Source organism: Hypomesus transpacificus, chromosome 11 (assembly GCF_021917145.1).
Source record: "Hypomesus transpacificus isolate Combined female chromosome 11, fHypTra1, whole genome shotgun sequence".
NCBI classification, from domain to species: domain Eukaryota; kingdom Metazoa; phylum Chordata; class Actinopteri; order Osmeriformes; family Osmeridae; genus Hypomesus; species Hypomesus transpacificus.
In genome coordinates this window covers 9491643-9518764 of record NC_061070.1, presented here as the reverse complement: position 1 = coordinate 9518764, position 27122 = coordinate 9491643, and the positions used below count along the sequence as shown (strand labels likewise).

The 27122-nt window shown below is 56.7% G+C and overlaps 1 protein-coding gene across 15 annotated transcripts in view; it reads right to left on the bottom strand.

Moving 5' to 3' along the window:
- birc6 (baculoviral IAP repeat containing 6) overlaps positions 1 to 27122 on the bottom strand; it is a 98295-nt gene that overhangs the window by 59429 nt on the left and 11744 nt on the right. For 2 of the 15 annotated variants that reach the window (XM_047028814.1, XM_047028819.1), the window contains exons 8-53: positions 26827 to 27020; positions 26591 to 26649; positions 24810 to 26432; positions 23964 to 24113; positions 22744 to 22969; positions 22392 to 22552; positions 22142 to 22273; positions 21646 to 21777; positions 21220 to 21386; positions 20661 to 20794; positions 20112 to 20273; positions 18651 to 18782; positions 18440 to 18537; positions 17916 to 18063; positions 17602 to 17735; positions 17186 to 17332; positions 16788 to 16975; positions 16040 to 16348; positions 15379 to 15478; positions 14869 to 15083; positions 14397 to 14605; positions 13430 to 13776; positions 12506 to 12725; positions 12140 to 12276; positions 11847 to 11984; positions 10820 to 10947; positions 10159 to 10335; positions 9596 to 9811; positions 9218 to 9401; positions 8911 to 9111; positions 8099 to 8232; positions 7243 to 7390; positions 6886 to 7002; positions 6384 to 6538; positions 5936 to 6062; positions 5665 to 5775; positions 4901 to 5168; positions 4142 to 4713; positions 3770 to 3945; positions 3282 to 3378; positions 2967 to 3161; positions 2528 to 2728; positions 1790 to 2069; positions 1359 to 1615; positions 950 to 1058; positions 400 to 639 (exon numbers count right to left, since the gene is read on the bottom strand). In XM_047028814.1, the coding sequence (XP_046884770.1) occupies positions 400 to 639; positions 950 to 1058; positions 1359 to 1615; positions 1790 to 2069; positions 2528 to 2728; positions 2967 to 3161; positions 3282 to 3378; positions 3770 to 3945; positions 4142 to 4713; positions 4901 to 5168; positions 5665 to 5775; positions 5936 to 6062; positions 6384 to 6538; positions 6886 to 7002; positions 7243 to 7390; positions 8099 to 8232; positions 8911 to 9111; positions 9218 to 9401; positions 9596 to 9811; positions 10159 to 10335; positions 10820 to 10947; positions 11847 to 11984; positions 12140 to 12276; positions 12506 to 12725; positions 13430 to 13776; positions 14397 to 14605; positions 14869 to 15083; positions 15379 to 15478; positions 16040 to 16348; positions 16788 to 16975; positions 17186 to 17332; positions 17602 to 17735; positions 17916 to 18063; positions 18440 to 18537; positions 18651 to 18782; positions 20112 to 20273; positions 20661 to 20794; positions 21220 to 21386; positions 21646 to 21777; positions 22142 to 22273; positions 22392 to 22552; positions 22744 to 22969; positions 23964 to 24113; positions 24810 to 26432; positions 26591 to 26649; positions 26827 to 27020 (9755 nt within the window). The remainder of the gene's footprint in view (positions 1 to 399; positions 640 to 949; positions 1059 to 1358; positions 1616 to 1789; positions 2070 to 2527; positions 2729 to 2966; positions 3162 to 3281; positions 3379 to 3769; positions 3946 to 4141; positions 4714 to 4900; positions 5169 to 5664; positions 5776 to 5935; positions 6063 to 6383; positions 6539 to 6885; positions 7003 to 7242; positions 7391 to 8098; positions 8233 to 8910; positions 9112 to 9217; positions 9402 to 9595; positions 9812 to 10158; positions 10336 to 10819; positions 10948 to 11846; positions 11985 to 12139; positions 12277 to 12505; positions 12726 to 13429; positions 13777 to 14396; positions 14606 to 14868; positions 15084 to 15378; positions 15479 to 16039; positions 16349 to 16787; positions 16976 to 17185; positions 17333 to 17601; positions 17736 to 17915; positions 18064 to 18439; positions 18538 to 18650; positions 18783 to 20111; positions 20274 to 20660; positions 20795 to 21219; positions 21387 to 21645; positions 21778 to 22141; positions 22274 to 22391; positions 22553 to 22743; positions 22970 to 23963; positions 24114 to 24809; positions 26433 to 26590; positions 26650 to 26826; positions 27021 to 27122) is intronic. The other 13 variants (XM_047028824.1, XM_047028825.1, XM_047028826.1 and 10 more) reach the window with 11 other exon arrangements.

Sequence of the window (27122 nt, the reverse complement as noted above, 5' to 3'; positions counted from 1 at the left end):
AAAACACAGAGAGGAGAAGAGAAAGCTAGAGAAGAGAAGGGGATGTCAGGTGGCTGAGCGGTTAGGGAATCGGGCTAGTAATCTGAAGGTCGCCAGTTCGATTCCCGGCCACACCAAATGACGTTGTGTCCTTGGGCAAGGCACTTCACCCTACTTGCCTCGGGGCAATGTCCCTGTACTTACTGTAAGTCGCTCTGGATAAGAGCGTCTGCTAAAAATGACTAAAAAAAAGCGTTCTTCAAACGCAGACGCTTCCAAACAACAAAAGCTTTCTTCTTTTCTCCTTGGACTGGGGGGGGGGGGGGGGGGGGGGAGGACAAAGTGTCGCCACGGCGCCAGGCGGAGTACCGCAGAACCGGCCGAGTGCCTACGCCTCGGGGGGGGGGGGGCGCAACTCACTCAAAGAGCTCCCTGTTGAGCAGCACCGGGAGGTCGTAGTCCACCGGCAGCTCGTAGCTGTGCCACAAGATGGCCGCCACGCAGTGCAGGTGGGAGGGCGAGGGCATGAGGAGGCCGTACTCCCGCGACGAGGACGGGGACGAGGAGGAGGAGCTGGGGCCCGTGTAGCCCACGGGGCTGCATCTCTTGTGGGCCGCGACTCTGGACGAGTCGTGGACCCACTGGAGGAGGGCTTGGATCCTGGAGGGGACACAAGCATCACGGATGAATCACCTCTGGGTTTGTGGATCAAGTTAGACATTTAGGGCCATGATTGACCTTTTCATCAAGTGAACCACTCTAGCTATTAATTATATGAAGAGATCACATCAGTGTTACAGTTAAAGTAGATAAGATCTCCAGAACACAAAAAGGGGACAATTTAAAAGAGAGTTTACTCTCTCTGTGCCTGGTTAGCGAAACCCAAGACGATCCATCTTTCAGTTTATAATCCGTGATCATAGATGCAAGCAGTAGGCCTGTAGGAGAGAGAGGGGGGGTGGGGGTGCACCTGTCTTTGGTCCCGGGGTCCTGTGTGGTTCCCAGCTGGTAGAGAATGTCGATGGTGGAGTCTGAGGAGAGGCCGTTGAGTCTTCCAAACAGCAGAGGGCTGTTCAAGTCTGGAGCGGAGACAGACAGAGACAGACACAACCAGTCAAGCGCAGCACATCCAGGAACATGAACATGAAACGAGCAAGCAAACCCAGAACGGCGCCAACCTAACCCTCACAACGTGACCTCGCTACCCAAACGAATAAAACCCATCGCAACGGCGACAGAACTCGCGTCACGACCCATGTACCCCATATCTACGGCATCCGCAAAATGACCCCCCCAATGTCAAAAACAAACACGGCGACACGGAATGCCCCCCCTTAAATCTCCAGGGGGCGCCGTGCGCGCACCGCCGGGCTACGTACTGGTGGGGTCGGTGCCGGACGCGGCGCAGTTCCTCAGCAGGATGTCGATGAGCTTGAGGCCGATGCGCGTGGACTGCAGGCCGATCTTCACCAGCACGGCCTCGATGTTGGGCGAGTGCATGCCGCAGTAGGGCGACATGAGCAGGGCGGCGCACGTCTGCAGCAGGTTGGCGGTGGGCGCGGCCGCGCTGGCCATGGTGGCCTCCAGGTCGCTGACGTGGGTCAGGCAGTGGTGGAGGAGGCGGAGCCAGCCGATACTGGAGGGAGGGGGGAGGGAGGGGGGGAATGGGTGAGTATGTCCATAGGAAATGAATGATATATTGTATCACTCATTTCTTTATATAGGGGGAAAACATGACCAGAAACAAAAAAAAAAAAAAAACATTGACAAAAGCTCAACCCCTCTTTCCCCTCAAGGAGGCTGGGGTTACCTGGTTTTGGAGACCTGGTCTTCGGAGGGCAGGAAGGGGTTGTTGACCGTGGCCGAGGAGGTGTTCCCGAAGGCGGTGAGGCCCAGCAGCTTGATCTGGGACAGGCCCAGGGTGCTGGCGTCGCGGGGGCGGTGCAGGCGCAGGCAGACGGCCGACGCCACCTCCGCCTTCACCAGCTGGATCTTGATGTAGGTGAGGCCGCTGGTGATGACGGGCGTGGAGAGGGGCAGCATGTTCACGCCGTCGGCGCTGATCTCCACCGACACGGAGGACGGGCAGGCTGGGGGGGGGGGGGGGGGGGGGGGGGGGGGGGGAGGGAAGAGGAGAAAACAAATTAGCAGAAGAAGAAGTGGAATTACAAGTTTGAGCGTTCATGTTGTGCATTTTAGCAGTTTTATAACGGCAGTCGCCTGAGGTAAGGGGTTTTTTTTTTACTAAATTGGATTTGTCAAGAGAGTTCTGCCAGTGTAGAACAAGGAGCGGGCAGGGCACTCTCTCGTAATTGAGAGAAAGGGAACAAACAAGATGCAGGGCGAATGTCAAAATCCACGCTGCGCCCTCATTTCCACTCAAGGACATACATCTCATTGACTTGGGGCTATCTGGGACCGAGTGAGTTGGGAACACAGAGGAGAGCAGCACGGAGGGTGTTGGGAAGCCTGTCGGCGGGGGGAGGGGGAGACGCGTCTCAGCCACCGACAGGCTGACGGAGCGCCGCTCGGGGGGACGACGACTCACTGGCGAGCGAGGCCAGGTGGGGCTGGATGTGGAGCTCCTTCAGCAGCACGGCGGCGGGGAGGTGGATGGTGAGGTCACACCACGCCTCCTCGGGCAGGAAGATGTAGGACCAGGCGGCGGAGCGCGCCCGGCGGTGAGGGGGCGTGGCCTGGAGCAGGACCTCGGCGGGCTGGGCGGTGGGGCTGCTGGAGGTGATGGTGCCTGGGGGGGGGGGGGACAGGCGGGAGAACGAGGGATGAAGGAAACCACGTCGAGTTACGTATGAATACTTTTCAGAGGCGTTTCAAATATATAGGAGGGAATACCTCAACACGACCAGTCTGGTCCTATAACCCCATATTGACATTTCAATTGGACCGAAAGCGAGGTACAAATACAATTTTGCATGGATACGGAAGCTTCTAAAACAGAGGGGCAGCGTGGTGCGTAGCAGACGCACCTAAAGGAGCAAAGTTGTGGAGCCCCTCAGCGTTGTCCGGCTCGGAGGCCAGCACGCGGGCCTTGAGGCTGCCGTCCGCCGCCTTGCCCGGCCCCGAGTCCAGGAACTTCATGATGGTGGACACCATGCTGCGGGCCGTGTTCACGATGGCCCTCGTGCTGGTCACCATGTTGTTACAGATCAGCTGCACCCCACCTGGAGGAACACACACACACCTTGGATTGTTGGGTCGGAGTTTCACAAATGCATGAATCAAAGTCGTTTATTTTTTATTTCGCCATTAAACTCTGTGTGTGAGTGTGTGTGTGTGTTTACCCATGTCATGGAAGGCCTTGAGCGCCTCGCTGGTGTCGAGCACTCGGAGGATGAACCAGAGCAGCGGCTCAGACAGCTGGCAGGTGGACAGAGAGCCCTGGGAGAGAACAGGTGGAGCGTCAGATGTCACATGACACACCACCATCTACTAACACTGTACCGACGCCACGGTCAGTCCGACGACACGAGGTCACTTATCCTACACACAAACTGGGCCTACAGACGCCAAGTATCCAAACCGATTTTTCCGAAGTCAAATCGTTAGTATACGGCTATTCTCTGAGGGAGAAAAACATCCTCCAATTGACATATTCCTTTAGCAGACACTTGTCTACGAAACGACACCAACAAATATGCATACATGGAGTGCACCAGATAATCACGGACAAGTAGAACAGCAGTTCTACCAGTATTCCCGCGGTCAAACCACGGGACGCTCTGTGCTCTACTCTCAGCAGTGGCTCCACCGTGTTGCGCGTCGGCCGTACCTGTCTGCCCATGTAGCCACAGGCCATGTAGGTGAGGATGGGCTGCAGCATGACTTGCACGGAGGTGGCCCTCTTGCTGAGGGTGGTGAGGATGGTGAAGAGGCCGTCCCCGACGGATATGGCGTCCAGGCCGCCGTGGAAGTTCTCGTGCTTGGTGAGGTGGAGGCCGCTGGCACCTGGAGGGGACGGAAGAGTCATCGATCGAGTTGGAAGCGGTCGGTGAGAATTTTTTTTTTTTTTGGGTGTGGTGAGGCTTTTGTGGAGAGGCTAGATTTCTCGTACGGGTCGACGAAATCCCATTTTAAAAGCTTTTACAATTACACGGTAGAGAGAGCTACTCGAATGGATCAAAGTGGGATCAAAAGTACCCACCTATGATCATAGCCATGGCGCTGCTATTACACTGACCCAGGGCAGACAGGATCTGACTCATGATCTGCTGATTGGCCAGGACCAGGTCGGCCACGCCCGCCGCCGGTCCCTGATGGGCGGCCGAGCCTCCGGCCGGCGCCTCCTTGCTGCCGCACACCTTCTCCTCGTCCGAGACGCTGCTGTCGGCCGCCCCGCTGCCCGGCGGCGGCAGGCGCCCGCTGAACTCGCGGTCGCCCGACAGCGGCAGCTGCACCAGGGCGTTGACCAGCTTGAGCAGGTCAAACATCAGCTGGTCCCGGGTGGTCTCGCCGCACACGGCCTTGGCGTCGCCCGGGCGGATGATGTTGGCGAAGAGGCCGCCGAAGCAGGCGCGGGCGCCCACCGTGCTGTCGGAGCCGCTGCGCGACACCACCTTGTCGGAGCAGGTGATGTAGTGGTGCACCAGGAAGGTGATGGACTCGATGACGGAGGAGATGGTGCTGACGGACACCACCTCAAAGTTCTGCTCCAGGGTGAACTCCAGCAGCTTGACCTGGGCATCCAGAGGACCCTGGCCGGACTGGAAGGGCCCCCTGGGGGAGCAGAGGAGGGGAGGGGAGGGGAAAAGGTGAGGAGAGGAGTAAGGAACTCCTCCAAAAAATAGGCACTAAAGTATTTATTTGTATATAAACACCCTCATATTTTAGGGGATTTGTTCATATTTACAGGAAAAAAACGAACAAAAAAAGCAGATTTGGCAGAAACAAGATGGTGGCTCACCCGTACCTCTCGGTGGCCAGGATGTGCATGAGCTTGAGCAGGAACTCGCTGAACATGTGGGGGCAGGTGGAGGAGAGGTGCACCTGGAGGCGGGTGAGGAACTCCTGCATGGCCTGCGTGGCCGTGGGCCCCACCTGGGAGCTGTGCTGGCTGGTGCCGTGGGGGTTGCTGCCCGACAGGAAGCGCACCAGCACGTGCACCAGCGTGGGGTCCGACACCATCTGCTGGGCCGTGCTCTCGTGGACGCTGGCCATGCCGTTGCTGGCGGCTGGGGACGACGCACGAGGGTATAGTTAGCACACATACGGTGATGAAAAAAAACGTTTCAATTTACTGACATTGGCCGGGTTTCCCAGATTCGTTAAGAAGCTCTTAACGCTAGGAGTGTCTTAAGAACGTTCTAAGGGCGCTCTAGAACGCTCTTGGAACGTTCTTAAGACGCTCTTAGCGTTAAGAGCTTCTTAACGAATCTGGGAAACCCGGCCATTAACAGTTTTTTCCAAAGTTGAGAAATACGAATGAATCTTCTTTTTTTTTGGTTTCAATCCCATAGCTTTCGAAAAAATGGTTAGTCTCTAGTAACATGTGTTGCCCCCCCTCCCAGTGTGTTGCCTACCCTTGCCCAAGGACACAACGTCATTTGGCATGGTGGGGAATCGATCCGGCAACCTTCTGATTACTAGCCCTACTCCCTCACCGCTCAGCCATCTGACTCCCCACTCAACCCCCAGTGTGTGTGAACCTAGTTGGGGAGCTGAACCTACCACAGGGGGGCATGTTGGTCATGAGGGTGAGGGAGTGCAGCACCAGACACCAGGTCCTCAGGGAGGTGTTGGGGTACCAGGCCAGCACCGTCAGGAAACTGCTGATGGAAGCTGCAGGGACACAACCACCAAAAGAGAGTCGACAAACTCAAAACCTTTTGCCTTGAAACGTACACCTCCATGAGGTACAACACAAGCAGGTAAGAAACCAGGTGCTTGGGGAAGTGGAAAGAAAAAGGCGGGAAAATCCCCAGGCGTGTGCGGCTCTCACCTTGGTTGAGTGGAATGGTGGGCACCCTGCTGGCGTTGAACAAGAAGATGTCGGAGCCGCTCTCCTCGCTGCCCCCGGAGCAGGAGTTGAGGCTGAGGGTGAGCCACAGCTGCAGCAGAGACTCCAGCTGCCACCCAGAGAACCACACAGTAAGCGTCACACACACACACAAGCTGCCTGAAACACCCTACTGTGGGCGGGGCGAGGCTGTGTAACGGACGATGACCGTTAAATGACCTCTAGCCTGGTCGTTTATCACCTAATGAACACTTTTCTGAAAAGACAATTTAGGAAAATAACCTCATCCTAAACACAGTATGTTTCCTCCACGGTCATCATCATTTCCCTGCGGAAAGGGAGGCTGCTTGTGATCACAAGCAGCTTGTCAACCCCGAGCAGAGAGCAGAGAGCAGGGACTGAGAGCCTGGGCTGTGCCGGTGCTGCCTACCTGGACGTGATGCACCTGCAGCATGGAGAAGAGCTTGTTGAAGCATGCGCTCAGCATGGGGATGGACGAGGCCTGCACCATCAGGCAGCTAGCTGGGGGGGAGCCGTGGAGCCCCCGCAGCAGGGAATCATCTGTCCCGTTGGAGGCCTGGGAAACTGTGGGCGGTAGTGGGGGGGGTACATTGTTATTCGCTTTGCTGTGTAAGCGAATGGCAAGTGATGTAGAGTCGCCGTCTAATTCGTTTTTTAGGCTTTACCCTGGTGAAACGAGTTGACTCGAGCCGTTCACGTCAACGCGCACGAATCGCGTCAGTCAAAACTCACCATCCGCGTTTCATTCTCATGAGTGTGCAGTCGTGTCAGCGCATGTGATTATTACAGCTAGGGTTAGGGTTACGCATGTCAAACGCAGCGTGTGTCACACATGTCAAACGCAGCGTGTACTTGGCGCGTGCGTGCGAGACGCGGCCTCGTGTGGGGTGCGTGCGTGTGCGGGCGGGCACCTGCGGGGGAGCTGGATGTGAGCGCCTGCAGGATGGAGTCGGCCTCCAGCGTGGCCATCATCTTCAGCATGAGCTCAGCCTGCTGCTCCAGACCCACCTCCAGACGGGCGTCCAACGCTGGGGGAGGAGAGAGGAAGAAGGGAGGGAGGGAGGGGTCACGAAACATATTTCCAGGTGCATCCTTACAACGTCATCCAGTCATATCTGGCGCGAGAGCCCCGATTTTAGTCGTGCCCTCATCCTGAGGAGGTATGCACCGTCGCGAGCCCTTGGTGCGGGACTCTGGGAGGTGGTGTGTGCGTGTGTGTGTGTGTGTGTGTGTGGGGGAGACCAGCGCCTGCGGGGGTCCTTCCTCACCTTGGGACACGGAGAGACTCTGGGAGCCGGGCTTCTCCACAGCGGCCGGCGGCTTGGACACGGGGATCCCCACCCCCCCGATGTAGGGGTTGTAACCGTACGTGCCGTAGTCGGCGCCCCAGTAGTCGTACCAGGTGCTGCTGATAGGCTGCGAGGGGGGGGGGGGGGGGAGGGAGGGAGAGAAGGTCGAGAGACGAAAACGCAAATGCAGTCATTCCTCTCGGGTATCACGCCCCCCCCCCCCCCCGTCGTGCGCGATAGAGGCGCACGCACACACGCACTACCCACGTCCATGCAGTGCTACCACTCGGAACACAAGGGAGAGACGGACGCATGCCAACGCAGCCCCTGGTTCTGGTCACGCGTGTGTGACTGCACTCATTCACATGCGGAGGACGCGCTTCTTTCCCGGAGGAGAGGGGAAGAGAACGTTTGAGAGGGTGGCACACGTTCTAAAACAAAGTCAAAGCTCACTCTCCACATTCGATTGAGTTTACGGCAAGTTGCCGAGGCCTGAAACGAGGTTCCAGTGGGGTTCTGCGACTTAGGGTCTTCTGGTGTGCGGCAGCTGGAGACAGTGGGTGGGGACGTTCTAGCTACAGAACTGCACTGACTAGCTGTGCATGGTGTTCCAATGAAGCGTGACGTCAACAGGTGACCAGGGGGTGGGCTATGTCAATGCTAAACTCAATACAAATGTAAGAGACCTAAGCACAGGAGGAGAGAGAGAGGGAGAACAAGACTGAGAACAAATGAAAGAGAGAGAGAGTATCAGAGAAAGAGGATGAACTAAAGGAGGAGAAAGAAAAGGGACATAGGACAGATATACACGAGTGAAGACATGCGGCGGCCGTACCTTAAAGACTTTGGCGGCGAGCGGATCTTTTTCCAAATCAATATCTAAAGGATCAATATCAACATCCATGAGGTCTTGTAGCAAGTCAAAGTCTATGTCTTTATCTTTTTCCAAAGATGACAGAGGTGGAGCACCTTTGAATAATGAAAACAGCTTTAATATTGCCAAGCAAGCACACTAAAACCAGCAAACTCACTGAGGCCTCATTTAGGAAGTTACTAGGCAATTTTAAGGCCGATCAAAACATTTATTTTTCGCCTTCGAGGGGGAGATGAGACAATGGACCCTTTTGCTAGTCGGCAAGGCCTGGCAATTTTTCCCCCCCTCCCTATTTTTTCATCAGATCAAGTTAGGCTTAAAGACAGCCCCAAAGTCTGCCCTATCTAACACATTCACAGTGAGTGATGTCACATTTGAACAATAAAACTCCAACCTATTCTAAGTAAATGGCAAGATGTCTTCATTGTTTGAGCTCCCCCTCCAATGTCAACAAAATCAATCCTTATATTAGGCATAAAAAAAAACTGTAACTGGATAAGAATTCAACTGGTTGGCAAAACTTTCAGCATCCTTCTTAAAAGAAACACTCAGAATCTCAGCACCATAACTCATCCATAAACAGGAGAGAACACAACATGCGGCCAAAAAGTAAGGGGAGGAGAAAAAGGAAAACAATTTAAAACACAAATGCATCTGTCGTGTTTCTCCATAAGGCAAGATAGAAACAGAAGTGTGTGCGTGTGTTTGTGTGTGTGTGTGTGTGGGGGAAAGTGTGCTGGGGTGGGGGTCACGGGCAGGGCCTACCAACGCACTTTGGAAAACAGAGGTCCCGAGTGTACCTGCGACGATATCGGGCCCCAGGGCATCGTCCATGGTCTCCACCAGGGGGACGGCCTGGGGCTGGGGCATGGCGTCGTCCGAGTCGGCGCCCGCCGAGGACGACGAGGCCCCCGCCTCCTCGCCCAGCGCCCCCTCGTCCATCCCCTCCAGAGAGCCTGGCGACAGCAGCTCCCCTGGGAGGAGACACACACGCGCGGTCACGAGGTCGTACGAGACGACAAGCCTGACTGCGTGGACGGTGGAGGCCGTCGCGGGGGGGGGGGAAAGAGCGCCGCCTACCTGCCAGGATGTCCTGCAGCATGCAGGTGAGGGAGTACTGGGCCCAGGCGCCCCCCCAGGAGATGTCCCCCCGGTTGAAGTCGGTCCCCACCAGCAGGAGCAGCAGGCGCTCCAGCTGCTGCTCCGACACCACCTCGCACAGGTGGATGGTGGGCCGCGTGGCGTTGGCTATCCTGGCCAAGACCTTTACACACACACACAATGACGTGCCAGAGCCATAGAAACACAGTCAAATCATGAACACGACCACCTCCCTAAACACAAGTCATGACCGCCACGACCAAGAGCTGACGCCAAAACCAAAACACCCCGTTCGCCCGTTCGAACGGTCGAGGCCGGGCGGGTGAGCGAGCGGGGCGTGCGTGCGAGCGCGCTGACCTTGCAGACGAAGAGCAGCAGGTCGGCGTGGCAGGTGAAGTCCATGGAGAGCAGGAAGAGGGCCAGCTTCTGCACCACGGAGATGCAGCGCTCGTGGGCCAGCGTGAAGGGGAGGGGCTCCACCTCGGGGGCCTCCTTGGCCGCCGCCGCCTCCGTGTCCAGGGTGGAGCGGGGCCACTCGGCCGTGCGACGCAGACGGATCAGGTCCTTGAAGTGCTGCGTGGGCGGAGGGGAGGGGGGGTGGAGGTAGGTGTATGTGTGTGTGTGTGGGGGGGGGGGGGGGGGGGTGGGTAGGTGTGTGTGTGTGTGTGGGGGGGAGAGTGGGTAGGTGTGTGTGTGGGGTATGAAGGACAGGGGACGTGGGAGGGGGGGGAGAGAGATTAGGAAGGCCTGTCGATGTCTCCTCCCGAGGCCCCTACAGACACGAGCTCATCTGTGGCTTTTGGGGAAACACCACCCTTGGTAGAACCAGGGGCTTTCATTCACATCAAACACATGTCATCATAATATTATTAAGAAGAAGAAGAAGAAAATGTATAGAGTCAAATCAAGTCGTCTTTTACTGAGTTGGCGTGGCCGAGGTCCGCAGCAGCGTGGGGTGTCCTCACCTTGGATGTGGCCTGCTTGAGCTTGGCCTGCTCCACCAGCAGCTTGTAGGACGAGCCCTTGTTGCTCTGGATCTTCTCCTTCTCAATCTGCTCCACCAGAGCTTTCTGTTTCGCTTTCAATAGATTTAACTGCTGCAATGAAAAAGAGGGATGATTAAATACACGCACCTGGGGGGGGGGGGGGGGGGGGGGGGGGGGGGGGTCGTTTCACGCCGTGACTGCGCGGCGGCGTCGTTAGCGGAGGGACGACATCCAATAAAAAAATCTAATAAAAAGGACAAACTATTTATGAGTTTGTGTTTGATATCGTTTATGGGGGTATTAAAATGCATTTGCGGACTGACATTTAAGGTACGGGCAAGTGAAGGGAGGGTGGATGGAAACTAGGTGAAGATAAGCCAACTTCACTTTATAGACAACATATATTAAAACACAGCCCCCCAAAAAAAGGAACTGTATAGTTAAGCAAGACTTTGCCAGGGCTATAAGTGCTGACAGAAAATGCATCCTACCCGCTTGACCAACCTTCATAACATATCTATAGAGATCCAACCAGGACACATGCAAAAAATCGGGGTGGTTTAGACGTAGGAGTGCTGGAATGGGACACAGTTACCTGTTTGTGGTGGACCAGCTGCTTGCGGATCTTGCGTGAGTAGAGGCGGTCCAGGCTGCTGTTGCCCTTGGTGGACCTGCTGGAGCCCTGGGACTGGAGACTGTTGTTGATGAAGCTCCACTGGTTCCCTGTGTTCAGTGGTGGGGGAAGATGTGTCGATGTGGTGGTCTTATCATCGATCGCCAAGACGTATCAAACCGTGTGAAACCAGTCTAATTCATGCTGCAGGGCCCGAAACTTGATCTCCTCAGCCCAGCATCAGTGTGGTGCCCTGCAGCAGTGTGGTGCCCTGCAGCAGTGTGGTGCCCTACAGCAGTGTGGTGCCCTGCAGCAGTGTGGTGCCCTGCAGCAGTGTGGTGCCCTGCAGCAGCAGTGTGGTGCCCTGCAGCAGTGTGGTGCCCTACAGCAGTGTGGTGCCCTACAGCAGTGTGGTGCCCTGAGGCAGTGTGGTGCCCTGCAGCAGCAGTGTGGTGCCCTGCAGCAGCAGTGTGGTGCCCTGCAGCAGCAGTGTGGTGCCCTGCAGCAGTGTGGTGCCCTGCAGCAGCAGTGTGGTGCCCTGCAGCAGCAGTGTGGTGCCCTGCAGCAGTGTGGTGCCCTGCAGCAGCAGTGTGGTGCCCTGCAGCAGTGTGGTGCCCTGCAGCAGCAGTGTGGTGCCCTGCAGCAGCAGTGTGGTGCCCTGCAGCAGTGTGGTAGCCTGCAGCAGCAGTGTGGTGCCCTGCAGCAGTGTGGTGCCCTGCAGCAGTGTGGTGCCCTGCAGCAGTGTGGTGCCCTGCAGCAGTGTGGTGCCCTGCAGCAGCAGTGTGGTGCCCTGCAGCAGCAGTGTGGTGCCCTGCAGCAGCAGTGTGGTGCCCTGCAGCAGCAGTGTGGTGCCCTGCAGCAGCAGTGTGGTGCCCTGCAGCAGCAGTGTGGTGCCCTGCAGCAGCAGTGTGGTGCCCTGCAGCAGCAGTGTGGTGCCCTGCAGCAGTGTGGTGCCCTGCAGCAGTGTGGTGCCCTGCAGCAGTGTGGTGCCCTGCAGCAGCCATGTTACCTGTGAAGGTCCTCTCTCGGTCCTTCCCCCCCAGGTGCTTCTTCCCTGCCGAGGCCTCGTCCTCCACGCTGGCCACGTAGTCCAGCAGGCGGGACACCAGCATCACCACCCAGCTGATCATGGGGATGTCCAGCACGCCTGAGAGAGAGAGAGACACACGTCAATACAGACGCACAGCCACACGTGCCGGTAAAACACTAACTACACGCCACCAGTGTCTGGAATGACGCCCCTGCCCCTCCCCCTCCTAACCCCCTCCTCCACCCCCCCCCCCCTCCCCGGACCTGCCCTACCTTCGGTCCGGCGCTGGGCGGCCGCCAGGGGCTGCTGCAGCGGGGAGAGCAGGCTGTCCAGCAGGTTGAGGAGGCCCTCCAGCACCCCGCTGTTACTCAGGGACCTCTGGCCAATGCAGGACAGGAGCATGAACACCCTGGAGGGAGGGAGAAAATTGGGGTCAATCTCCACAACACCAACTGTCAGCCTTATTGCATCTGCTCACAAGGTAGAGGTATGATTGACAAAACGTTTCTACTAGGTTTATGTGGGGAATCTCATGACATGTCTCAGACGTTGACCAAATACGAGGGCCGTATCCGGGCGCATCTAGCCTGTCGAATGCTGAGGTGCGAGAAGAGAGAGCGCCGGCCCCGTGGGGTTACCTGTCCTGGGGGAAGATGAGCAGCTGCTCAGAGTTGTAGAGCTCCTGCAGCACGTTGGAGAGGAACTGGCCCCACCAGCGCTCGCCCCCGCACAGCTGCACCAGCAGCAGGCCGGCGTGCAGGCGGATCTTGGGCGTGCCGCTGATGCACAGGTGCTTGAAGAGCTCCTCGCAGGCCTGGGCGTGGAACGTGCTCTGGAGCACCGAGGGCACCGAGTGGCCTGTGGGGGGGGGGGGGGGGGGGGGAGGGGGCGAGATGGATTACAAGTCGAACAAATGAAAAAGGCGAGAGCGGGAGTTTGAGTCTGAAACCCGACAAACGCGCGCTTATTATTCGAGGCTGGTAAAACAGAAAGTCGTTCTGCCGCCGAGGCCGGCGAACACTTTCAATGTGACGCAGTGGGGAAAACATGTAAAATCGAGTTAAGACAAAGCAAATTCGTTCAATCCAAATCAACGTGCAATTGGCGAAGCTTGTCAGGCGGTTTGGAAAACATCCTTGGTCCTCCAGTCATTAGGAGTGAGGCACCTCCACAATGGAGCTCATGAAACCAAGACCCCCTTCCTCGGTGGAGAAGGGCGCCATTGATATTCACGAGCGTCAGGGACGGTGTTGGACGTGGGACAGCGCCAGGGGCACTGGGATTCAGCTTTATTCTCTCTGACGCTTGAAGGGTATTGATGAAACAGTGTGTGTGTGTGTGTGTGTGCGTATGTATATGTGTGTGTGTGTGTGTGTGTGTGTGAGCGTGTGTGTCTGTGTGCGTGCGTGTGTGGTGGAAAACTCTGATAAGACAGACAAGCATGCCTCTGTAACGGGACTCGAAAATAACCCCCTGGAACGACTTCATCAAAGCGCTTCAGAGTGACCACCATCCCACAAGTCCCCACTGCCCTTGCCCCGCCTCCCTCCCGCCCTCCTCACCATTGGACGAGTGCAGGAGGCTGAGCAGCGTGTCCAGCAGGTAGCGGATGATGGTGCGCAGCTGCTCGGTGGACGAGTTGTGGATGAGCTGGCGCGGGTCGTAGGGCTCGGGCAGCAGCATGCGGCCCGCCCCCAGGGACACGCGCAGCCTCTGGACGGCGTGGTGCGCCAGGTTGAGCTGCAGCTGCAGCTGGATGCAGTCCTGGTAGGCGGAGAAGACGCGCGAGTCCTCCTCCACCGCCTTGTCGGGCTTGCGCAGGAAGTACTGGGCGTTGTTGGCGCTGTTGAGGGGCGGCAGGTCGATGTTCTGCAGGAGGGTCTCCAGGCGGTGGCACGCCAGGTTGTACCTGAGGTCGGGGGGGAGGGAAGGCGGGCGAGAGGGAGTCATGCATTCGGGAGTCAGGGGAGAGGGAGAGATTCTGTGTTGGAGCTCACACTTGGCTTCTTACAACTCTTGAGTGAGACTCGTGAAATAGAAGGCCAAACGATTTGAGATTTAAGGACTATTTCACACGGCGCGCGTCCAAAACAGCCCAACGTGCCAGCAGAGATCTTGCTTTTAGACTGTCGAAGTGAGAAGCAGCAGCCGTAAGGGCTAACTTCACCATCTGACAAACAGGCTCAACATCAAATGGAATATCAAATAAAATCCAATCAGTAGCTAGATAGGCCTTTGTAATATGGCAAGCCGAAGGCTATACATGAGCAGGAATGGTTTTGCAGGTCTGAATATGTAATATTGTATTTCGTATTAAAGACTATATGGGGGAAAACTCGGGGGATTCTTATTCTGTAATTACAAGATATTTAATGTGTGACCGTTTCTCATTTCGAGTCTGGTTTAATGTTCTGGAGACACGAAGACCATTATGGCCTCTCCAATTTGGCCTCCCTCCTATCCAGAGAGATGAGAGAGAAGCTGAATGCGCCGAGCCGCGGCGCCGTGCAGTGAGGCGCACGCTCGTACCTGCACTGGATGTCCTCCTGCAGGGCCACCATCATGGCCAGGTGCTGGTCCACGTCCGGCTGGCTGGCCGCGTCGCTCTCCCCCCTCAGCGGGTCGTGCATCAGCTTCAGCTCGCTCTCCCAGGGCAGGATGTAGGTGTGGCCGTAGTAGAAGCCCAGCGGGATCTTGGCCCGGGCGTTGGTGCTGCCGTAGCGTCCAATAACAGTGATCTGGTGGGGAGCGGGGCGAGGTGATTGGGTTAGCGTTGGGGGCGTGGCTCCCTTGATGACCCGCCTCTATTAAAAAAAAAAAGACCTGCCTACTGCCCTAACCTTAGCTGACCCCCCCAAAAAAACAGTGCCTTCTTTCTACAAGACAAACAAAATGAATCCTATCTTCACATATTTTCTCTTATTCGGATGATGCTGTTCAAAAAAAAGAAGAAAAAAAAGAAAATAAATAAGGGGGCGGAGCCGGCCTCCGTGCCACGCACCTTCATGAACCTGCAGACAGGGGGCGGCAGCAGGTCGTGCAGGATGAGCGAGTGGGTGCTGATGTCCGTGGCCACCACCAGCCGGCGGCCGTCCACCTCCTCGCCCAGAGTCCAGATGTCGATGGACAGGGAGGCCAGGTCCCCGCAGGTGGGGATCAGGGCGTCGGTCAGCAGAACGGGGCGGCCGAAGTCCAGGGTCACGAAACGACGTGCTCCTGGGACGAACGGGTAGAGGTATGTTAAATCAGTCCGTACGGACGCTGGTCGGGAGAGGTGGAAAGACACCTGGTCGTCTACCAGCCGGTTGATGTCGCTTTCTCGGGAGGCAATGGTATAGGCACGGAAATGAAAGCAGTTACACTCAGGGCGTGTTCAGAGTTCTGGCAGGAGAACTGGCCAGATGGTGAGGACGAACAGGAACCCAAACTGCAGAAGGGGAAGAGATTTGGGAGGCCACCTGGATTGGAGCACGAGGAGGTGTGAGGAGACATGGAGGCAGCTGGCTCTTACCAGAGTGCATGCGCTCGATGATGATGGACTGGTGTGGGGGAGGCTGGAGGAAGTGGGAGGCCTGGGAGATGGCCAAGGCCAGACCACTGCCCATGGGGGTCTGGGACAAACAACAAGAGACAGTTAGCCGCTGCCTATAGACGACATGAGAAAAGGCCATGAATGTCAAATGAACAAGGTTATTTTGCTCAATCCGTAATGCGCTGTATCACACTTTATCAGTTTAGTTACTAGGGGTGGGGGGAAAAAATCAATTCGCGATTTGGTCTTCTAGCGATTCATATCGAATTACAAATTTCCAAAATATTTTTTTTATTTTTTTTATGACAATGAGTATACTAAACTGCGATGCAAAACAATACATTTCAAGGTTTTGATGCATTAGGATTTTTTTCTTCAACACTTAACTGCCTATCACAGTCAAATAGCAACAAGTAACACTAAACAGCAAACTGGATTCAAATGTAAGCATACACTAAATCGAAATTTGATAAAAAAATAATAATATTGCGTATCGATTTTTAATCCAATCGTGACCCCAATAAACAATTTGAATCAAATCGTGAGGTACCAAAAGATTCCCACCCCTAATAAGTACATAGAATGTTCTGGTAATAGACCATGTGTTGTACAATGCTCATATACAAAGTGCCCCACACACCGGTTTGGCTTTCTGGCTGTTCTTGTGCGCGGCCAGGTTGACGGGCGGAGGGTCGATCATGGAGCCGGGGAACAGGTGGGCCAGCTCGGCGCTGAACGCCGCCGACACCGCCTCGTTGGGCGGGGTGAGGGGCGGGGTCATGAAGAGGGGCGTGGTCTTGGGCGTCGGCGGGATGACGTCGGAGGGGTGGATAAAGAAGCCGGGCGCCGACGAGGGGTTGGAAGGCACAGAGTTGTGGATGGGGCCCACGCCGGAGGCGGCTGCCGCTGCTGAGGTGGTCTGGTGCAGCTTTGCCTCCAGCTTGGCCTTCTGTTCCCAACACATCAGAGGATTACTACTAGGCTAGCGACAGTGCACGCAGTACAACGCCAACACAACGTTCAACTTTTCTTTATCCTTAAAAAGGAACACAACCATAAAAAGAGTCCTGGAAGCGTATTTAGTAGCTACAAAAACAAGGGTCTGTGAGATAAGACAATATAAGAATGGGGAATAGAAATAATAGCCCCCATTTCATTTAATTTATTTCATGAACTACCGTGTATGTGTGAGAATGTGCGTGCTGTGTACCAGGGTCAGAGACTGTGTGTGTGTGAAGGTGCATGCTGTGTACCAGGGTCAGAGAGTGTGTGTGTGTGTGTGTGTGTGAAGGTGCATGCTGTGTACCAGGGTCAGAGAGTGTGTGTGTGTAAAGGTGCATGCAGTGTACCGGGGTCAGGGAGTGGGTGTCGGTGCTGGAGTCCCTGACCTGCTGTTGCAGCTTGAGCAGCTGCTGCTGTTTCTCCTGCAGCACCTGCAGCTGCTGCTCTGCAGACACCATGGCGTGGGAGAGCGACTGCAGCGCCACCTGCGCCGCCGAGCTCAGCGCCGTCGACGCCTCGCCCACCGTGCCCGCCGACAGGCCTCCGACCGCTGGGGTCACCCCAAACGTGCTCACTGCAGGGGGAGGGGTCAAGGTCAGTGAGGTCAGACTGGTGGGTGGTGTTGGACTGTAAACCGTTACTGGTACCATACCGGGGTTCAGATTTGTTAGCACCTGTGCTATACTGGTATTTTAGAAAAAACGATGGTACGGTAAAACAGGCTGTGGAGGGAGGGAGGGGGAGAGAGAGAGGGGGAGAGAGGGAGGGGGAGAGAGGGGCGTACCTGTGAACATGCTGGCGTCGTCCCTCTCCACCCTGGTGCCGTCGCTGGTGGAGATGCAGCTGAAGTGCAGAGGCTCCACCTCCAGCAGGCCCGTCAGGGCGGTGAAGCTGCCCTCGGCCGCCGCACAGCTGCTCACCTTGCCGTTCCCTACGACACACGCACAATGTTGTTTCCAGCCACAGACTCACAACAGAGGGTTAAAGACCATTCGCAGCTCAGTCTCGTTTGATCCAAATGTTGGTTTTTGGACAGAAATACATAGTTAGCCCAACTACGGTGACGACCACGTTTTGATGGTTACAATACTGGAAATACGAGCATTCGGGAACACAGTAGGATGAGTATAAAGTATATCATGTAAGTACATAAAGTATTGTCATCACTACACAGGGGGATGTGTGAGTGCGTGCGCAGACCTGAGAGGATGTCGGACAGGTCGATCTCGTCAGACTGGACCCCGATGCTGCTGTTGAAGGCATTCTTACAGGAGGAGCCGCTGACCTCCAGGTCAAACAGCACCGGGTCAAACGGGGAACTGTACAGGCCATATCTGGGGAAGACAGACACAGACTTTCACCTGACCCGGATGAAAGTATGCTTCTCTCTGATGTTAGGTTGTTTTTCTACAACAACAACAACAACAAACGTAAAACTAGAAAGCTCGCGACTAGTTTTATAACCCCTTATATTCTCTAATGGGTAAACACAGTTGTTGGGTCCTAGTGCCCACCTGGTCTGTAGCAGGGCCTCCAGGGGGGTGAGGCGGTCCTGAAGTTGCCGGGAGACGGCGGTGAGGAGAGAGGCGCAGGCCGTGCTGCAGCCCGCCAGGTCTTCATCCTTCACGTAGTTCAGCAGCACAAAGTACCAAAACACTGACCCTGAGGGGAGGCAAGAGGAGACATACAGACAGAGAGAGGGAGATAGGGAGAGAGAGAGGGAGATAAAGGGGGAGAGAGATATAGAGGGAGAGGGGGACAGAGATATAGGGAGGGAGAGGGAGAGGGAGATAGAGGGAGAGAGAAATAGAGGGAGAGAGAGATGGAGATAGAAAGAGAGGGAGAGAGGGAGACAGAGGGAGATGGGAGATAGAGGGAAAGAGAGGGAAGGAGAGAGAGATAGAGGGGGAGAGTGGGAGATGTGAGTCCATTTGGCTTCTTAAGAGTGCAACATCACTTCTTTACAATCTACTGAAAGATCCTCACACAGAGCTACTTGCTAAAAGCTGAAATGGGTTCAGATAACCCAGTCACTCACCACCTGTAGCTGCTGCAGGCAAGTAAGGCATATTGTCCAGCAGGGCCTTCAGCAGACCCATGCCGAAACCCTGCTGACTCGGGTCTCCTTTCCCATTGCTGCGGGGGCGGAAAACCAGTTGCATCAGTCACGCAAGCACAGCCGTACAAAAGTCACGCAATTTCAAAATGGACGGTTTTGAGATGGTTGTGGCTCGTGTGAAGTTCCTCACCTAATACAAAGTGCCAGAAAGCGGGCGCATTTGTGGGCTATGCTCCTCCCAGCCTCGAAGAAGCACACACGCACAATGTCCGTCAGTCTCTTCCTTGTTTTCGTCAACAAACCGTCTTTTCCTTCTCTCAGGCTGTGAAGACAAGAAAGAAAAAAAACTGTTGATACAAGCCAAATGAAAAAGTATCTTTAATTAGTCACTGATAATGAGTGAAAAACAGTACTTAAGTGTGGCGCGGTGGCGGACAGCAGGCTGTTACAACAGCTCCTGCAGTCTTACAAAAAGCACCTGGGACTCTCATCTGCACCCTCCAGCCATCCTCTAACTGTCTGTTACATCTACAGTGTTATTGATTTGATTCATGGCTTATGTGTTCATTATCGCGTCATTTCGACTTTGGTTATATGTCTTTTATTTGTCTGTCTTAAATTTTACCTTAAAAAAAATAAAAAATAAAGAAAGAAAACTGTTGTTTTTGTGTTCATAGTGTTTAATTTGTCCCTTGTATTCTTTTTACTTTATCATCTCCATCTTTCTATCGGCTGCTGTAAGAACAAAATGTATCTGTAATGAAGTGCTAGCTTATCTCAGCTTAATATACATCCACCAGTGCAAGCATTAAATCAATGTGTTCAACATTTAAAAGCCTTTACAGCTTTACAGCCAAATTCTAAAATAACGATGTGTGATCCAGTCCCCCTCCCTGCTCCCTCCCTGGCCCCATGATGTGTGATCCAGTCCCCCTTCCTGCTCCCTCCCTGGCCCCACGATGTGTGATCCAGTCCCCCTCCCTGCTCCCTCCCTGGCCCCACGATGTGTGATCCAGTCCCCCTCCCTGGCCCCACGATGTGTGATCCAGTCCCCCTTCCTGCTCCCTCCCTGGCCCCACGATGTGTGATCCAGTCCCCCTCCCTGCTCCCTCCCTGGCCCCACGATGTGTGATCCAGTCCCCCTTCCTGCTCCCTCCCTGGCCCCACGATGTGTGATCCAGTCCCCCTCCCTGGCCCCACGATGTGTGATCCAGTCCCCCTCCCTGCTCTCTCCCTGGCCCCACAATGTGTGATCCAATCCCCCTCCCTGCTCTCTCTTCCTGGCCCCACGATGTGTGATCCAGTCCCCCTACCTGGCCCCACGATGTGTGATCCAATCCCCCTCCCTGCTCCCTCCCTGGCCCCACGATGTGTGATCCAGTCCACCTCCCTGGCCCCACGATGTGTGATCCAATCCCCCTCCCTGGCCCCACAATGTGTGATCCAATCCCCCTCCCTGCTCCCTCCCTGGCCCCACAATGTGTGATCCAATCCCCCTCCCTGTTCCCTCCCTGGCCCCACTATGTGATCCAGTCCCCCATCCTGTTCCCTCCCTGGCCCCACGATGTGTGATCCTGTCCCCCACCCTGTTCCCTCCCTGGCCCCACGATGTGTGATCCTGTCCCCCTCCCTGCTCCCTCCCTGGCCCCACCTGCAGGGTCCGTTGGAGTAGACCCCAGCCAGCCAGCACAGGATGTCCAGGATGAGGCTCTGGGCGTGCTCCGTGCCCGGCCCCTCCTCCGCCCGCTTACACAGGCCACTCAGCAGCTTCTCATGGAAGTCCAGGAACTGCAGCATGGCACAGCGCTGGACTCTGGAGGAGAGAAGAGAACAGGGGAGGGGAAGAGAGAAGAGGGGAGGAGAGAAGAGGGGAAGAGAGGGGAGGAGAGAAGAGGGGAGGAGACAGTTAAGGAGACGACTGAGAGGTCAAGTCTGCCTGCTGATAGTGTGATCTTTATATTATATATAATAATATATTACATTTAAATCTTCCACATTTGTACATCTGCTTTTATTACATCAACAGGGGAAAAAATACAAGACTTTTTCGCTAAAACAGCCTAATATCTGAACAGTTTCCAGTTCGATCATTAATAATGACTTGGTTCACACAGATGTCCCTATTCAGTGGTTTGGTCCTCCAAGTCTGTAGGCATTTGGGTGACTGTCTCACCAAGGGACACAGAACATTTGGTCTCACCTCTCTTTGGGTATGGAGGTCTTCTTGAACCTTCTGATTGTGACGGACACCTCCTGGAGCAGGTCGCAGCCTCGGAGGTTGTCAGGCTTCTTGGAGGAGGTGGGCGGGTCAGCTTTGGAAGTGGAGGCCTTTTCCTGCAGACGCAACAGGACATCAGTTTTGGTCTTCTATTTAACAGTGTTGGAAGGAGGGACATTTTGAAATGCTACAGTTATAGGTAAAAAATAATAATACAGCTACGATTAGAATTTTTTTTACCAAATAAAATAAAATACAAATGAATAACATTAATTTCCAAGGCTAAATGAACACTTTCACAATTTCCCTCCAAAGTCCTGGCAGTAGCACCCTCTCCCCAGCAGGTGGAGACAAAGGAGAGACCTCAGGGAAATGACGCTTCAAAATACAAAACTAAACGTTTCATAAGAAGCGTCGTCCGTTCAACTGGAGACGGCACCCATCCAGACCAATCCTAGAGTCCACAGCCTGGATATGAATGCCACAAGCAAACCCCCCTCCCCCCCGGGGTGTATCAGCGTGGGTGGTGTAGCGGTCACACCTTGGAGGCCTGGGCCCTCTGCAGCAGGGTGGACAGGGAGTGGGCCTTGGTGCTCTGGGGCTTGGCGGCGGGCATGCGCACCACGGGCCGCGGGCTGTCCTCCATGCCCTTGTCGCTCACCGTCTTGATGTGCACCAGGAAGGAGCGGTACTTCCCCCCCGCCATGCCTAAAGGGAGAGGGACGCGCCAGCAGAGAGCCACACTTGAGAGAACACCCCCCAACAAACGCTTACACGGACGAGGGGGAGGGGCTGTGAGCGAGTGGCTGTCGCTGGCGTCACTCCAAAACAAAAAGGACAGTCGGAAAGAGAAAAATGCACATCTATGCCACTCAGAATGATGCCGGGGGTGTAGATATGAACCAACATGGGAGGCACAGACAACGTGTTATGGACTTAATACTGTTTCTGTCATGCTGACGGTCACCTTTGACTAGTTTGGGGCTGGTGAGGCTAAGCATGCCAGCGTGCCCTGATAGGTCCAGCCCACTGGCCAACCACACAGGCCCACACAGGATGTCCTCCTTATGGTCCTCTAGGAAACTGCACAGCCTGGACCCTGCGGATGAGAGGAGGGGAGGGGGGGGGGGGGGAGGGAGGGGGGGGGGGGGGAGGGAGGGGGGGGGGGGGGGGTTAGGGACAGGGACAGGGCAGTGTTTCCCCCTCACTGGGTCCTAACTCTGCTTGGCCGGAATGACTCAGATCCTTACCAAGGGCAGCAGGGGAGGGTTCTCACATTCTAAATCTGGCAACCCAATCTGCCGCTAATGGATCCAAACCCAAAGGGGATCGAGGGGGGTATATAATCGCCCCCTTCTGCCCGAGGTCTTCTTCCGTGGCCTGGCGCCCTGAACCACCCCTCGTACCCCAGAACGGTCCCTAATCCTCTGCGTTGTACAGATGCCAGGGTCAGGGGGTTCTACCTGGCGTCTCCTCGATGTCCATGAACTGGATGTCCTCGGCAAAGTCGTGCAGGAGGGGCTGGCCGTTCCTCTCGCCGTTGGCGTGGAGGACGTGGGACAGGGGGAAGGAGATCTGTTTGTCAACGGCCGTCTCTGCACACAGGGGGACACCGCGCCCGTCGTTGACACACTCCACTTTGTGTGTGTGTGGTGTGTGTGTGTAGTGTGGTGCGGTATGTGTGTGTGCGCGGTGATTATGCGACATCCTCACCGTTGACCTTGCCCAGCCCTGGGGCCTTGTTCTTGAGCAGGGTGACCTGGATCTGAGGAATGTTAGTGATGTTGGCGTTCATGACGAACTTGAAGTCCACGTGGCCCACCATGCAGGCCTTGGGGAGCACCAGCTCAAACACGTGCTCGTCCCAGCTGGAGCTGCAGCCGCACAGGGGACAGGCGCGTTACCACCAGCGAGGGTGGGATTCTAGGACTTTCCACTGAGGAATAGCAACTCATTCCCAGTTCATCTGGGAATTCCAATTCTTTCCAATTCTTTCCAATTCTTTAGCATTCCAACCCCCCCCCCCCCCCCCCCCCCCTCACACACACACTCTCTTTCAGCTGACCTGTCGGTCTGCAGCTTCCAGGTGCGCGTGTGCTGGGCGGCGTCGCCGTGGTGCTGCTGGTGCAGGTGCTGCGGGTGGCGCCGCTGCTGCTGCTCCTGCTGCACCTCCACCCAGCACGGGGGCACCGTGGCCGAGAAGCGCGGCGTCAGCGTCTCGAAGCGCGTCAGCTCCACCAGCGACGTCAGACTCTCCGGGGCCAGCGCTTGGTCCACCAGGAGGTCAACTCCTGGGGGTCAGGAGGTGGAGAGGAGGGAGAGAGGAGGGGAGAGAGGAGTGAGAGAGGAGGGAGGGGGGGGAGAGAGGAGGGAGAGAGGAGGGAGAGAGGAGGGGGGGGGGGGGGAGAGAGGAGGGAGAGAGGAGGGGGGGGGGGGGGAGAGAGGAGGGAGAGAGGAGGGGGGGGGGAGAGAGGAGGGGGGGGGGGGGAGAGAGGAGGGAGAGAGGTGGGGGGGGGGGGGGGAGAGGAGGGAGAGAGGAGGGGGGGGGGAGAGAGGAGGGAGAGAGGTGGGGGGGGGGGGGGAGATAGGAGGGAGAGAGGTGGGGGGGGGGGGGGGGGAGAGAGGAGGGAGAGAGGTGGGGGGGGGGGGAGAGGAGGGAGAGAGGTGGGGGGGGGAGAGAGAGAGGTGGGGGGGGGGGAGAGAGGAGGGAGAGAGGTGGGGGGGGGGGAGAGAGGTTGGGGGGGGGAGAGAGGAGGGAGAGAGGTGGGGGGGGGGGGGGGGGAGAAGAAAGGATGACGAAAAGGAAGGTGAGGGTGGAGAGAAGGGAGGCAGATTTAGCACTTCCACCTTGAGGCTACCAAATGCTGTGCTTCTTTCCCTTGTCGTCGTGTCTGAATATTTTTATGAACTTAAACATAGACTTTATATTGCCTGGGTACCAGGGAGTCAAAGTTCAGGAGACAGTCACATATGACCAACTGAGGCTGAAAATACATAACGCTGGGTTTTCTCACGGCCCCGAGTGGACAAAACCCATGTCGAACCAGCATGTGACTCACAAAGGAAAGTTAAGTTAGATCCCATCTTGGCTTCTAAGCACACAATGTGAATGTACAGAACTCCCAATGACCCTATGACTACCATACGACTGGGCATCAGACATGCTCTAAAGTGGAGAGGGGAGGTGGAGGAGGAGAGATGTGAACAGCAGATAGAAGATATGGATGGTAACAGAAGGCGTAGTAGAGAGGTGATGATTGGATGACAGCTCCACGTCCCGCCTACCTGTGATCCCTGGACTTGAGGGGTTGGAGGAGGGCTTGGTTCCCTCCAAAAGCTGTTCCACCCCTTTGGAAAGGGGGCCGTCGACGAAAATGTCGCCGTCATCTATATCGTCACACACGCCTCCAATTTGAAGGAAATGAAGTTCTCCACCTTCAACACAGTGACGGGACCCGTCAGCCTTGACATGCAACAACAGACACATTCACCTTGTCCTTTTGGAAGTACCGATATTAGGTTTGCTCAGATCCAACATGAAATGAGGTTTTTCCACACATCGAAACCATGTACCAAGGGGCCTAGTGGATAAGAGGAGGCCAGAATAGACCAGACAGCGTTACAGCAACACTGGAGACATTGATTTGATTACACTGTGTGGGATTCCCCCTTTCAGCTCGCTGCTTTCCTAACACACAGAAAAAGGCCAACGTGATTCGGTTAGAGCTGGCGTTGCCGTCGTGCCGTCTTCGAAAGTTCGCCTGGAGCTCGGACAGGAAAACAGCTGCCAGGCTAGACCACGCATGTTCACACGCACACGGGAAAGTAAACTGCACACACACACACGGCCTTGTCACAACTGCTCTGACCCACACCCAGACGCAGTCACGACGCAAAACACCCAAAGCGAGGATTTTCATCGTTTCGCTCTTATTGCGGCGTCGCCTCGTTACATAATGAGATAACAACCGAATTGGAACATATTCCAGGAACACCAAAGACAATCTCGGTTTCGCCCCAGGCAGTATGGGGCGACGGAACCCATGAAACGCTGCAACGAATTCACGCCGCCACCACCCGTGAGCAAACCCTCCCACTCTGTGTCCAGACCACGTGACCGCTGCTTCTCACCTTTGGTGCAGGCGCACAGGCGGTCCGTCCCGGAGCAGTAGGTGACCGAGACAAAGGGGTCAGTCTCCTCCGCCGAGCCCTCCTTCTTGGGGGGCTCCACCTTAGCCAGGACCTCCAGCGTGGACAGGTCCAAGATCATGATGTAGCCAGCCTGCGTGGTCACCACCAGGTGGCCCAGGCCCGTCACCTCGGGCCTCGGCTTCTCCTTGGCACCCAAAGCGGCCCCGGCCATGCCGCCTCCTCCTCCTCCGCCGCCGGTGGTACCTAGTCCACATCCAGCCCCGGAGCAGGACCCCGTGCCGGCGCCGTTCTGAAGCCCGCCCTGAGGCGCCTCCTCCGGGCTCTCCTCGCTGTCGTCCTCCCTCCCGTCCAGCACGTCCGGCGGGAGCAGGATGAGGGAGGTGACGGCGTCGCGAGAGTCCCGAATGTGCTGCACCCTGACGGGCTCCTCCTCCAGCGTGACCACGCGCGTGGCGTAGTTGAGCTTGTAGAGGGCCAGGTAGCCCCCTCCCCCGCCCCCCAGACCCCCTGTGGATCGGGGCTGCTGCTGCTGCTGGTTGGGCGGGGGCAGGATGAGCGGGGTCTGCGGTGGCGAGGCGCAGGCCGGGTGGGCCTCGAGGCCGTTGGCGAGCGTGGGCAGGGGGCGGAGCTCGCCCTTGCCCCGGCCGCAGAGGGCCGAGTGGAGGCGGTTGAGGTTGTTGAGCGCCTCCACCTGGTTGATGGCGCTCAGCGACTCCACGCCGCACGGCTGCAGCACCACCAGCAGGTGGGCGCCGTCCGAGCACGGCGTGACCGAGTCCACGTAGAGGTTCTCCTCCTCCAGCCGCCGGGGAAGCCGCAGGCACTGGACCAGGGCGCCGGGGCGCGGCGCCGCCAGCGCGCCCCACTTGTCGGCGGCGGCGTCCAGGGAAGCCAGGTTGGCGGCGGCGGCGTCGGCAAACTGCTGGATGTAGGTGATGGGCGGGTCCTGCAGGAGGAGCTGCTCGTGGGTGTCGAACTCCATCTCGATGATCTGGGGCACGGTGAAGCCCTCCTCGTGGAGCCCTTTGCTCATCAGGTTGTTCATCTGGGCAAACACCTTGCCGGAGGACTTGTCGTCCGCCTCCTTGATGCTGTAGAGCAGCAGCACGGGCATAGTCCTGCGCACGGCCGGCGCCGGCGGGGCCGGGAGGGGGACGGGGAGGGGGCCGGCCAGGGTGGGGGAGTCCAGGTCCGGGGGGGCGCCGGGGAGGTTACAGGCGTCTATCTCCATGGGGCCGTGGTCGGGGCCGGCGTGCGCAACATCCGGGCCCTGAGTCCTGAGGGGGCCGTCCATGGCGCGGCGGGAGGGGGCGGGGGGCGGGCCGGCCAGGGGGGTACTGGCCGCCGGGCGGTAGCTGAGCAGGCCTCCGGCCAGGAGGCAGGGGAAGGGAATGTTGTGGTGCTCCGTGGCCTTGTCCTTGGCCTTGTCCTGGGCCTTGGCCTGGGCCAGGGAGGGGTTCTGGCCCAGCTCCTCCAGGTCCTTGACCGTGTCCTCCAGCACGCTGGCCACCACCTCCCACTGGAGCTTGTCTGGCTGCTGCAGCACGCTGAGCGCCGTCACGCCCAGGCTCACCTCCATGCTCTCCCTCTGGGACGGCTGGCCTGAACACAACACAGAGGGGAGGGGAGGGGGGGGGGTTTCACACTTCTTAAAAGGACGCCATCTTCACCCAGCCTCCGTGCTGTGGCGCTACAAGGGATCGCCGTGGCGTCGTGCTGCCACATTACAAAACGTGTTGGCGTGCGTTGACCCATCTTACCCGTCACCGACTCTGATCTGGAATGCTCCTCGCTGTCTGAGTCCTCCAACTGGTCGTCACTGGAGCAAGACACAGAATGAACAAGGAGCATTTTAAACCCTGCTCAACGACCCCCAAAAAATCTATTCTGAGACAATCGAGTCTAACTGATCTCTCCTGGGGGAAGAAATGAGGAATCGGCTGTTGTGTGAGGCCGAGCACGGGCGTTTGTGTGTGTGTGTGTGTGTGCGTAGTACCTGTCTCCCTCGAGCTTGGGGATGTCGGAGCAGCTGGACTCCTCCTCCAGCCAGGCCAGGAGGGGCCGCCGGGCCTCTGACCCCAGGCTTGGCCGTCTGGCCTCGGACCCCAGGCTGGGCTGCTCGCTCCCCGACAGGATGAGTTGCCGCAGGATGGCCGGGTCGTACGGGTTGATCTCGAACTTCAGATGCACCTGAACCGACACAGCGACAGAGCGCTGAGCCCAGCTAGCCCCCTGCAGGTACGACCTACTTCTAGACTCCTCGATAATCATCTCCGAGCCCTTCTGTATTTC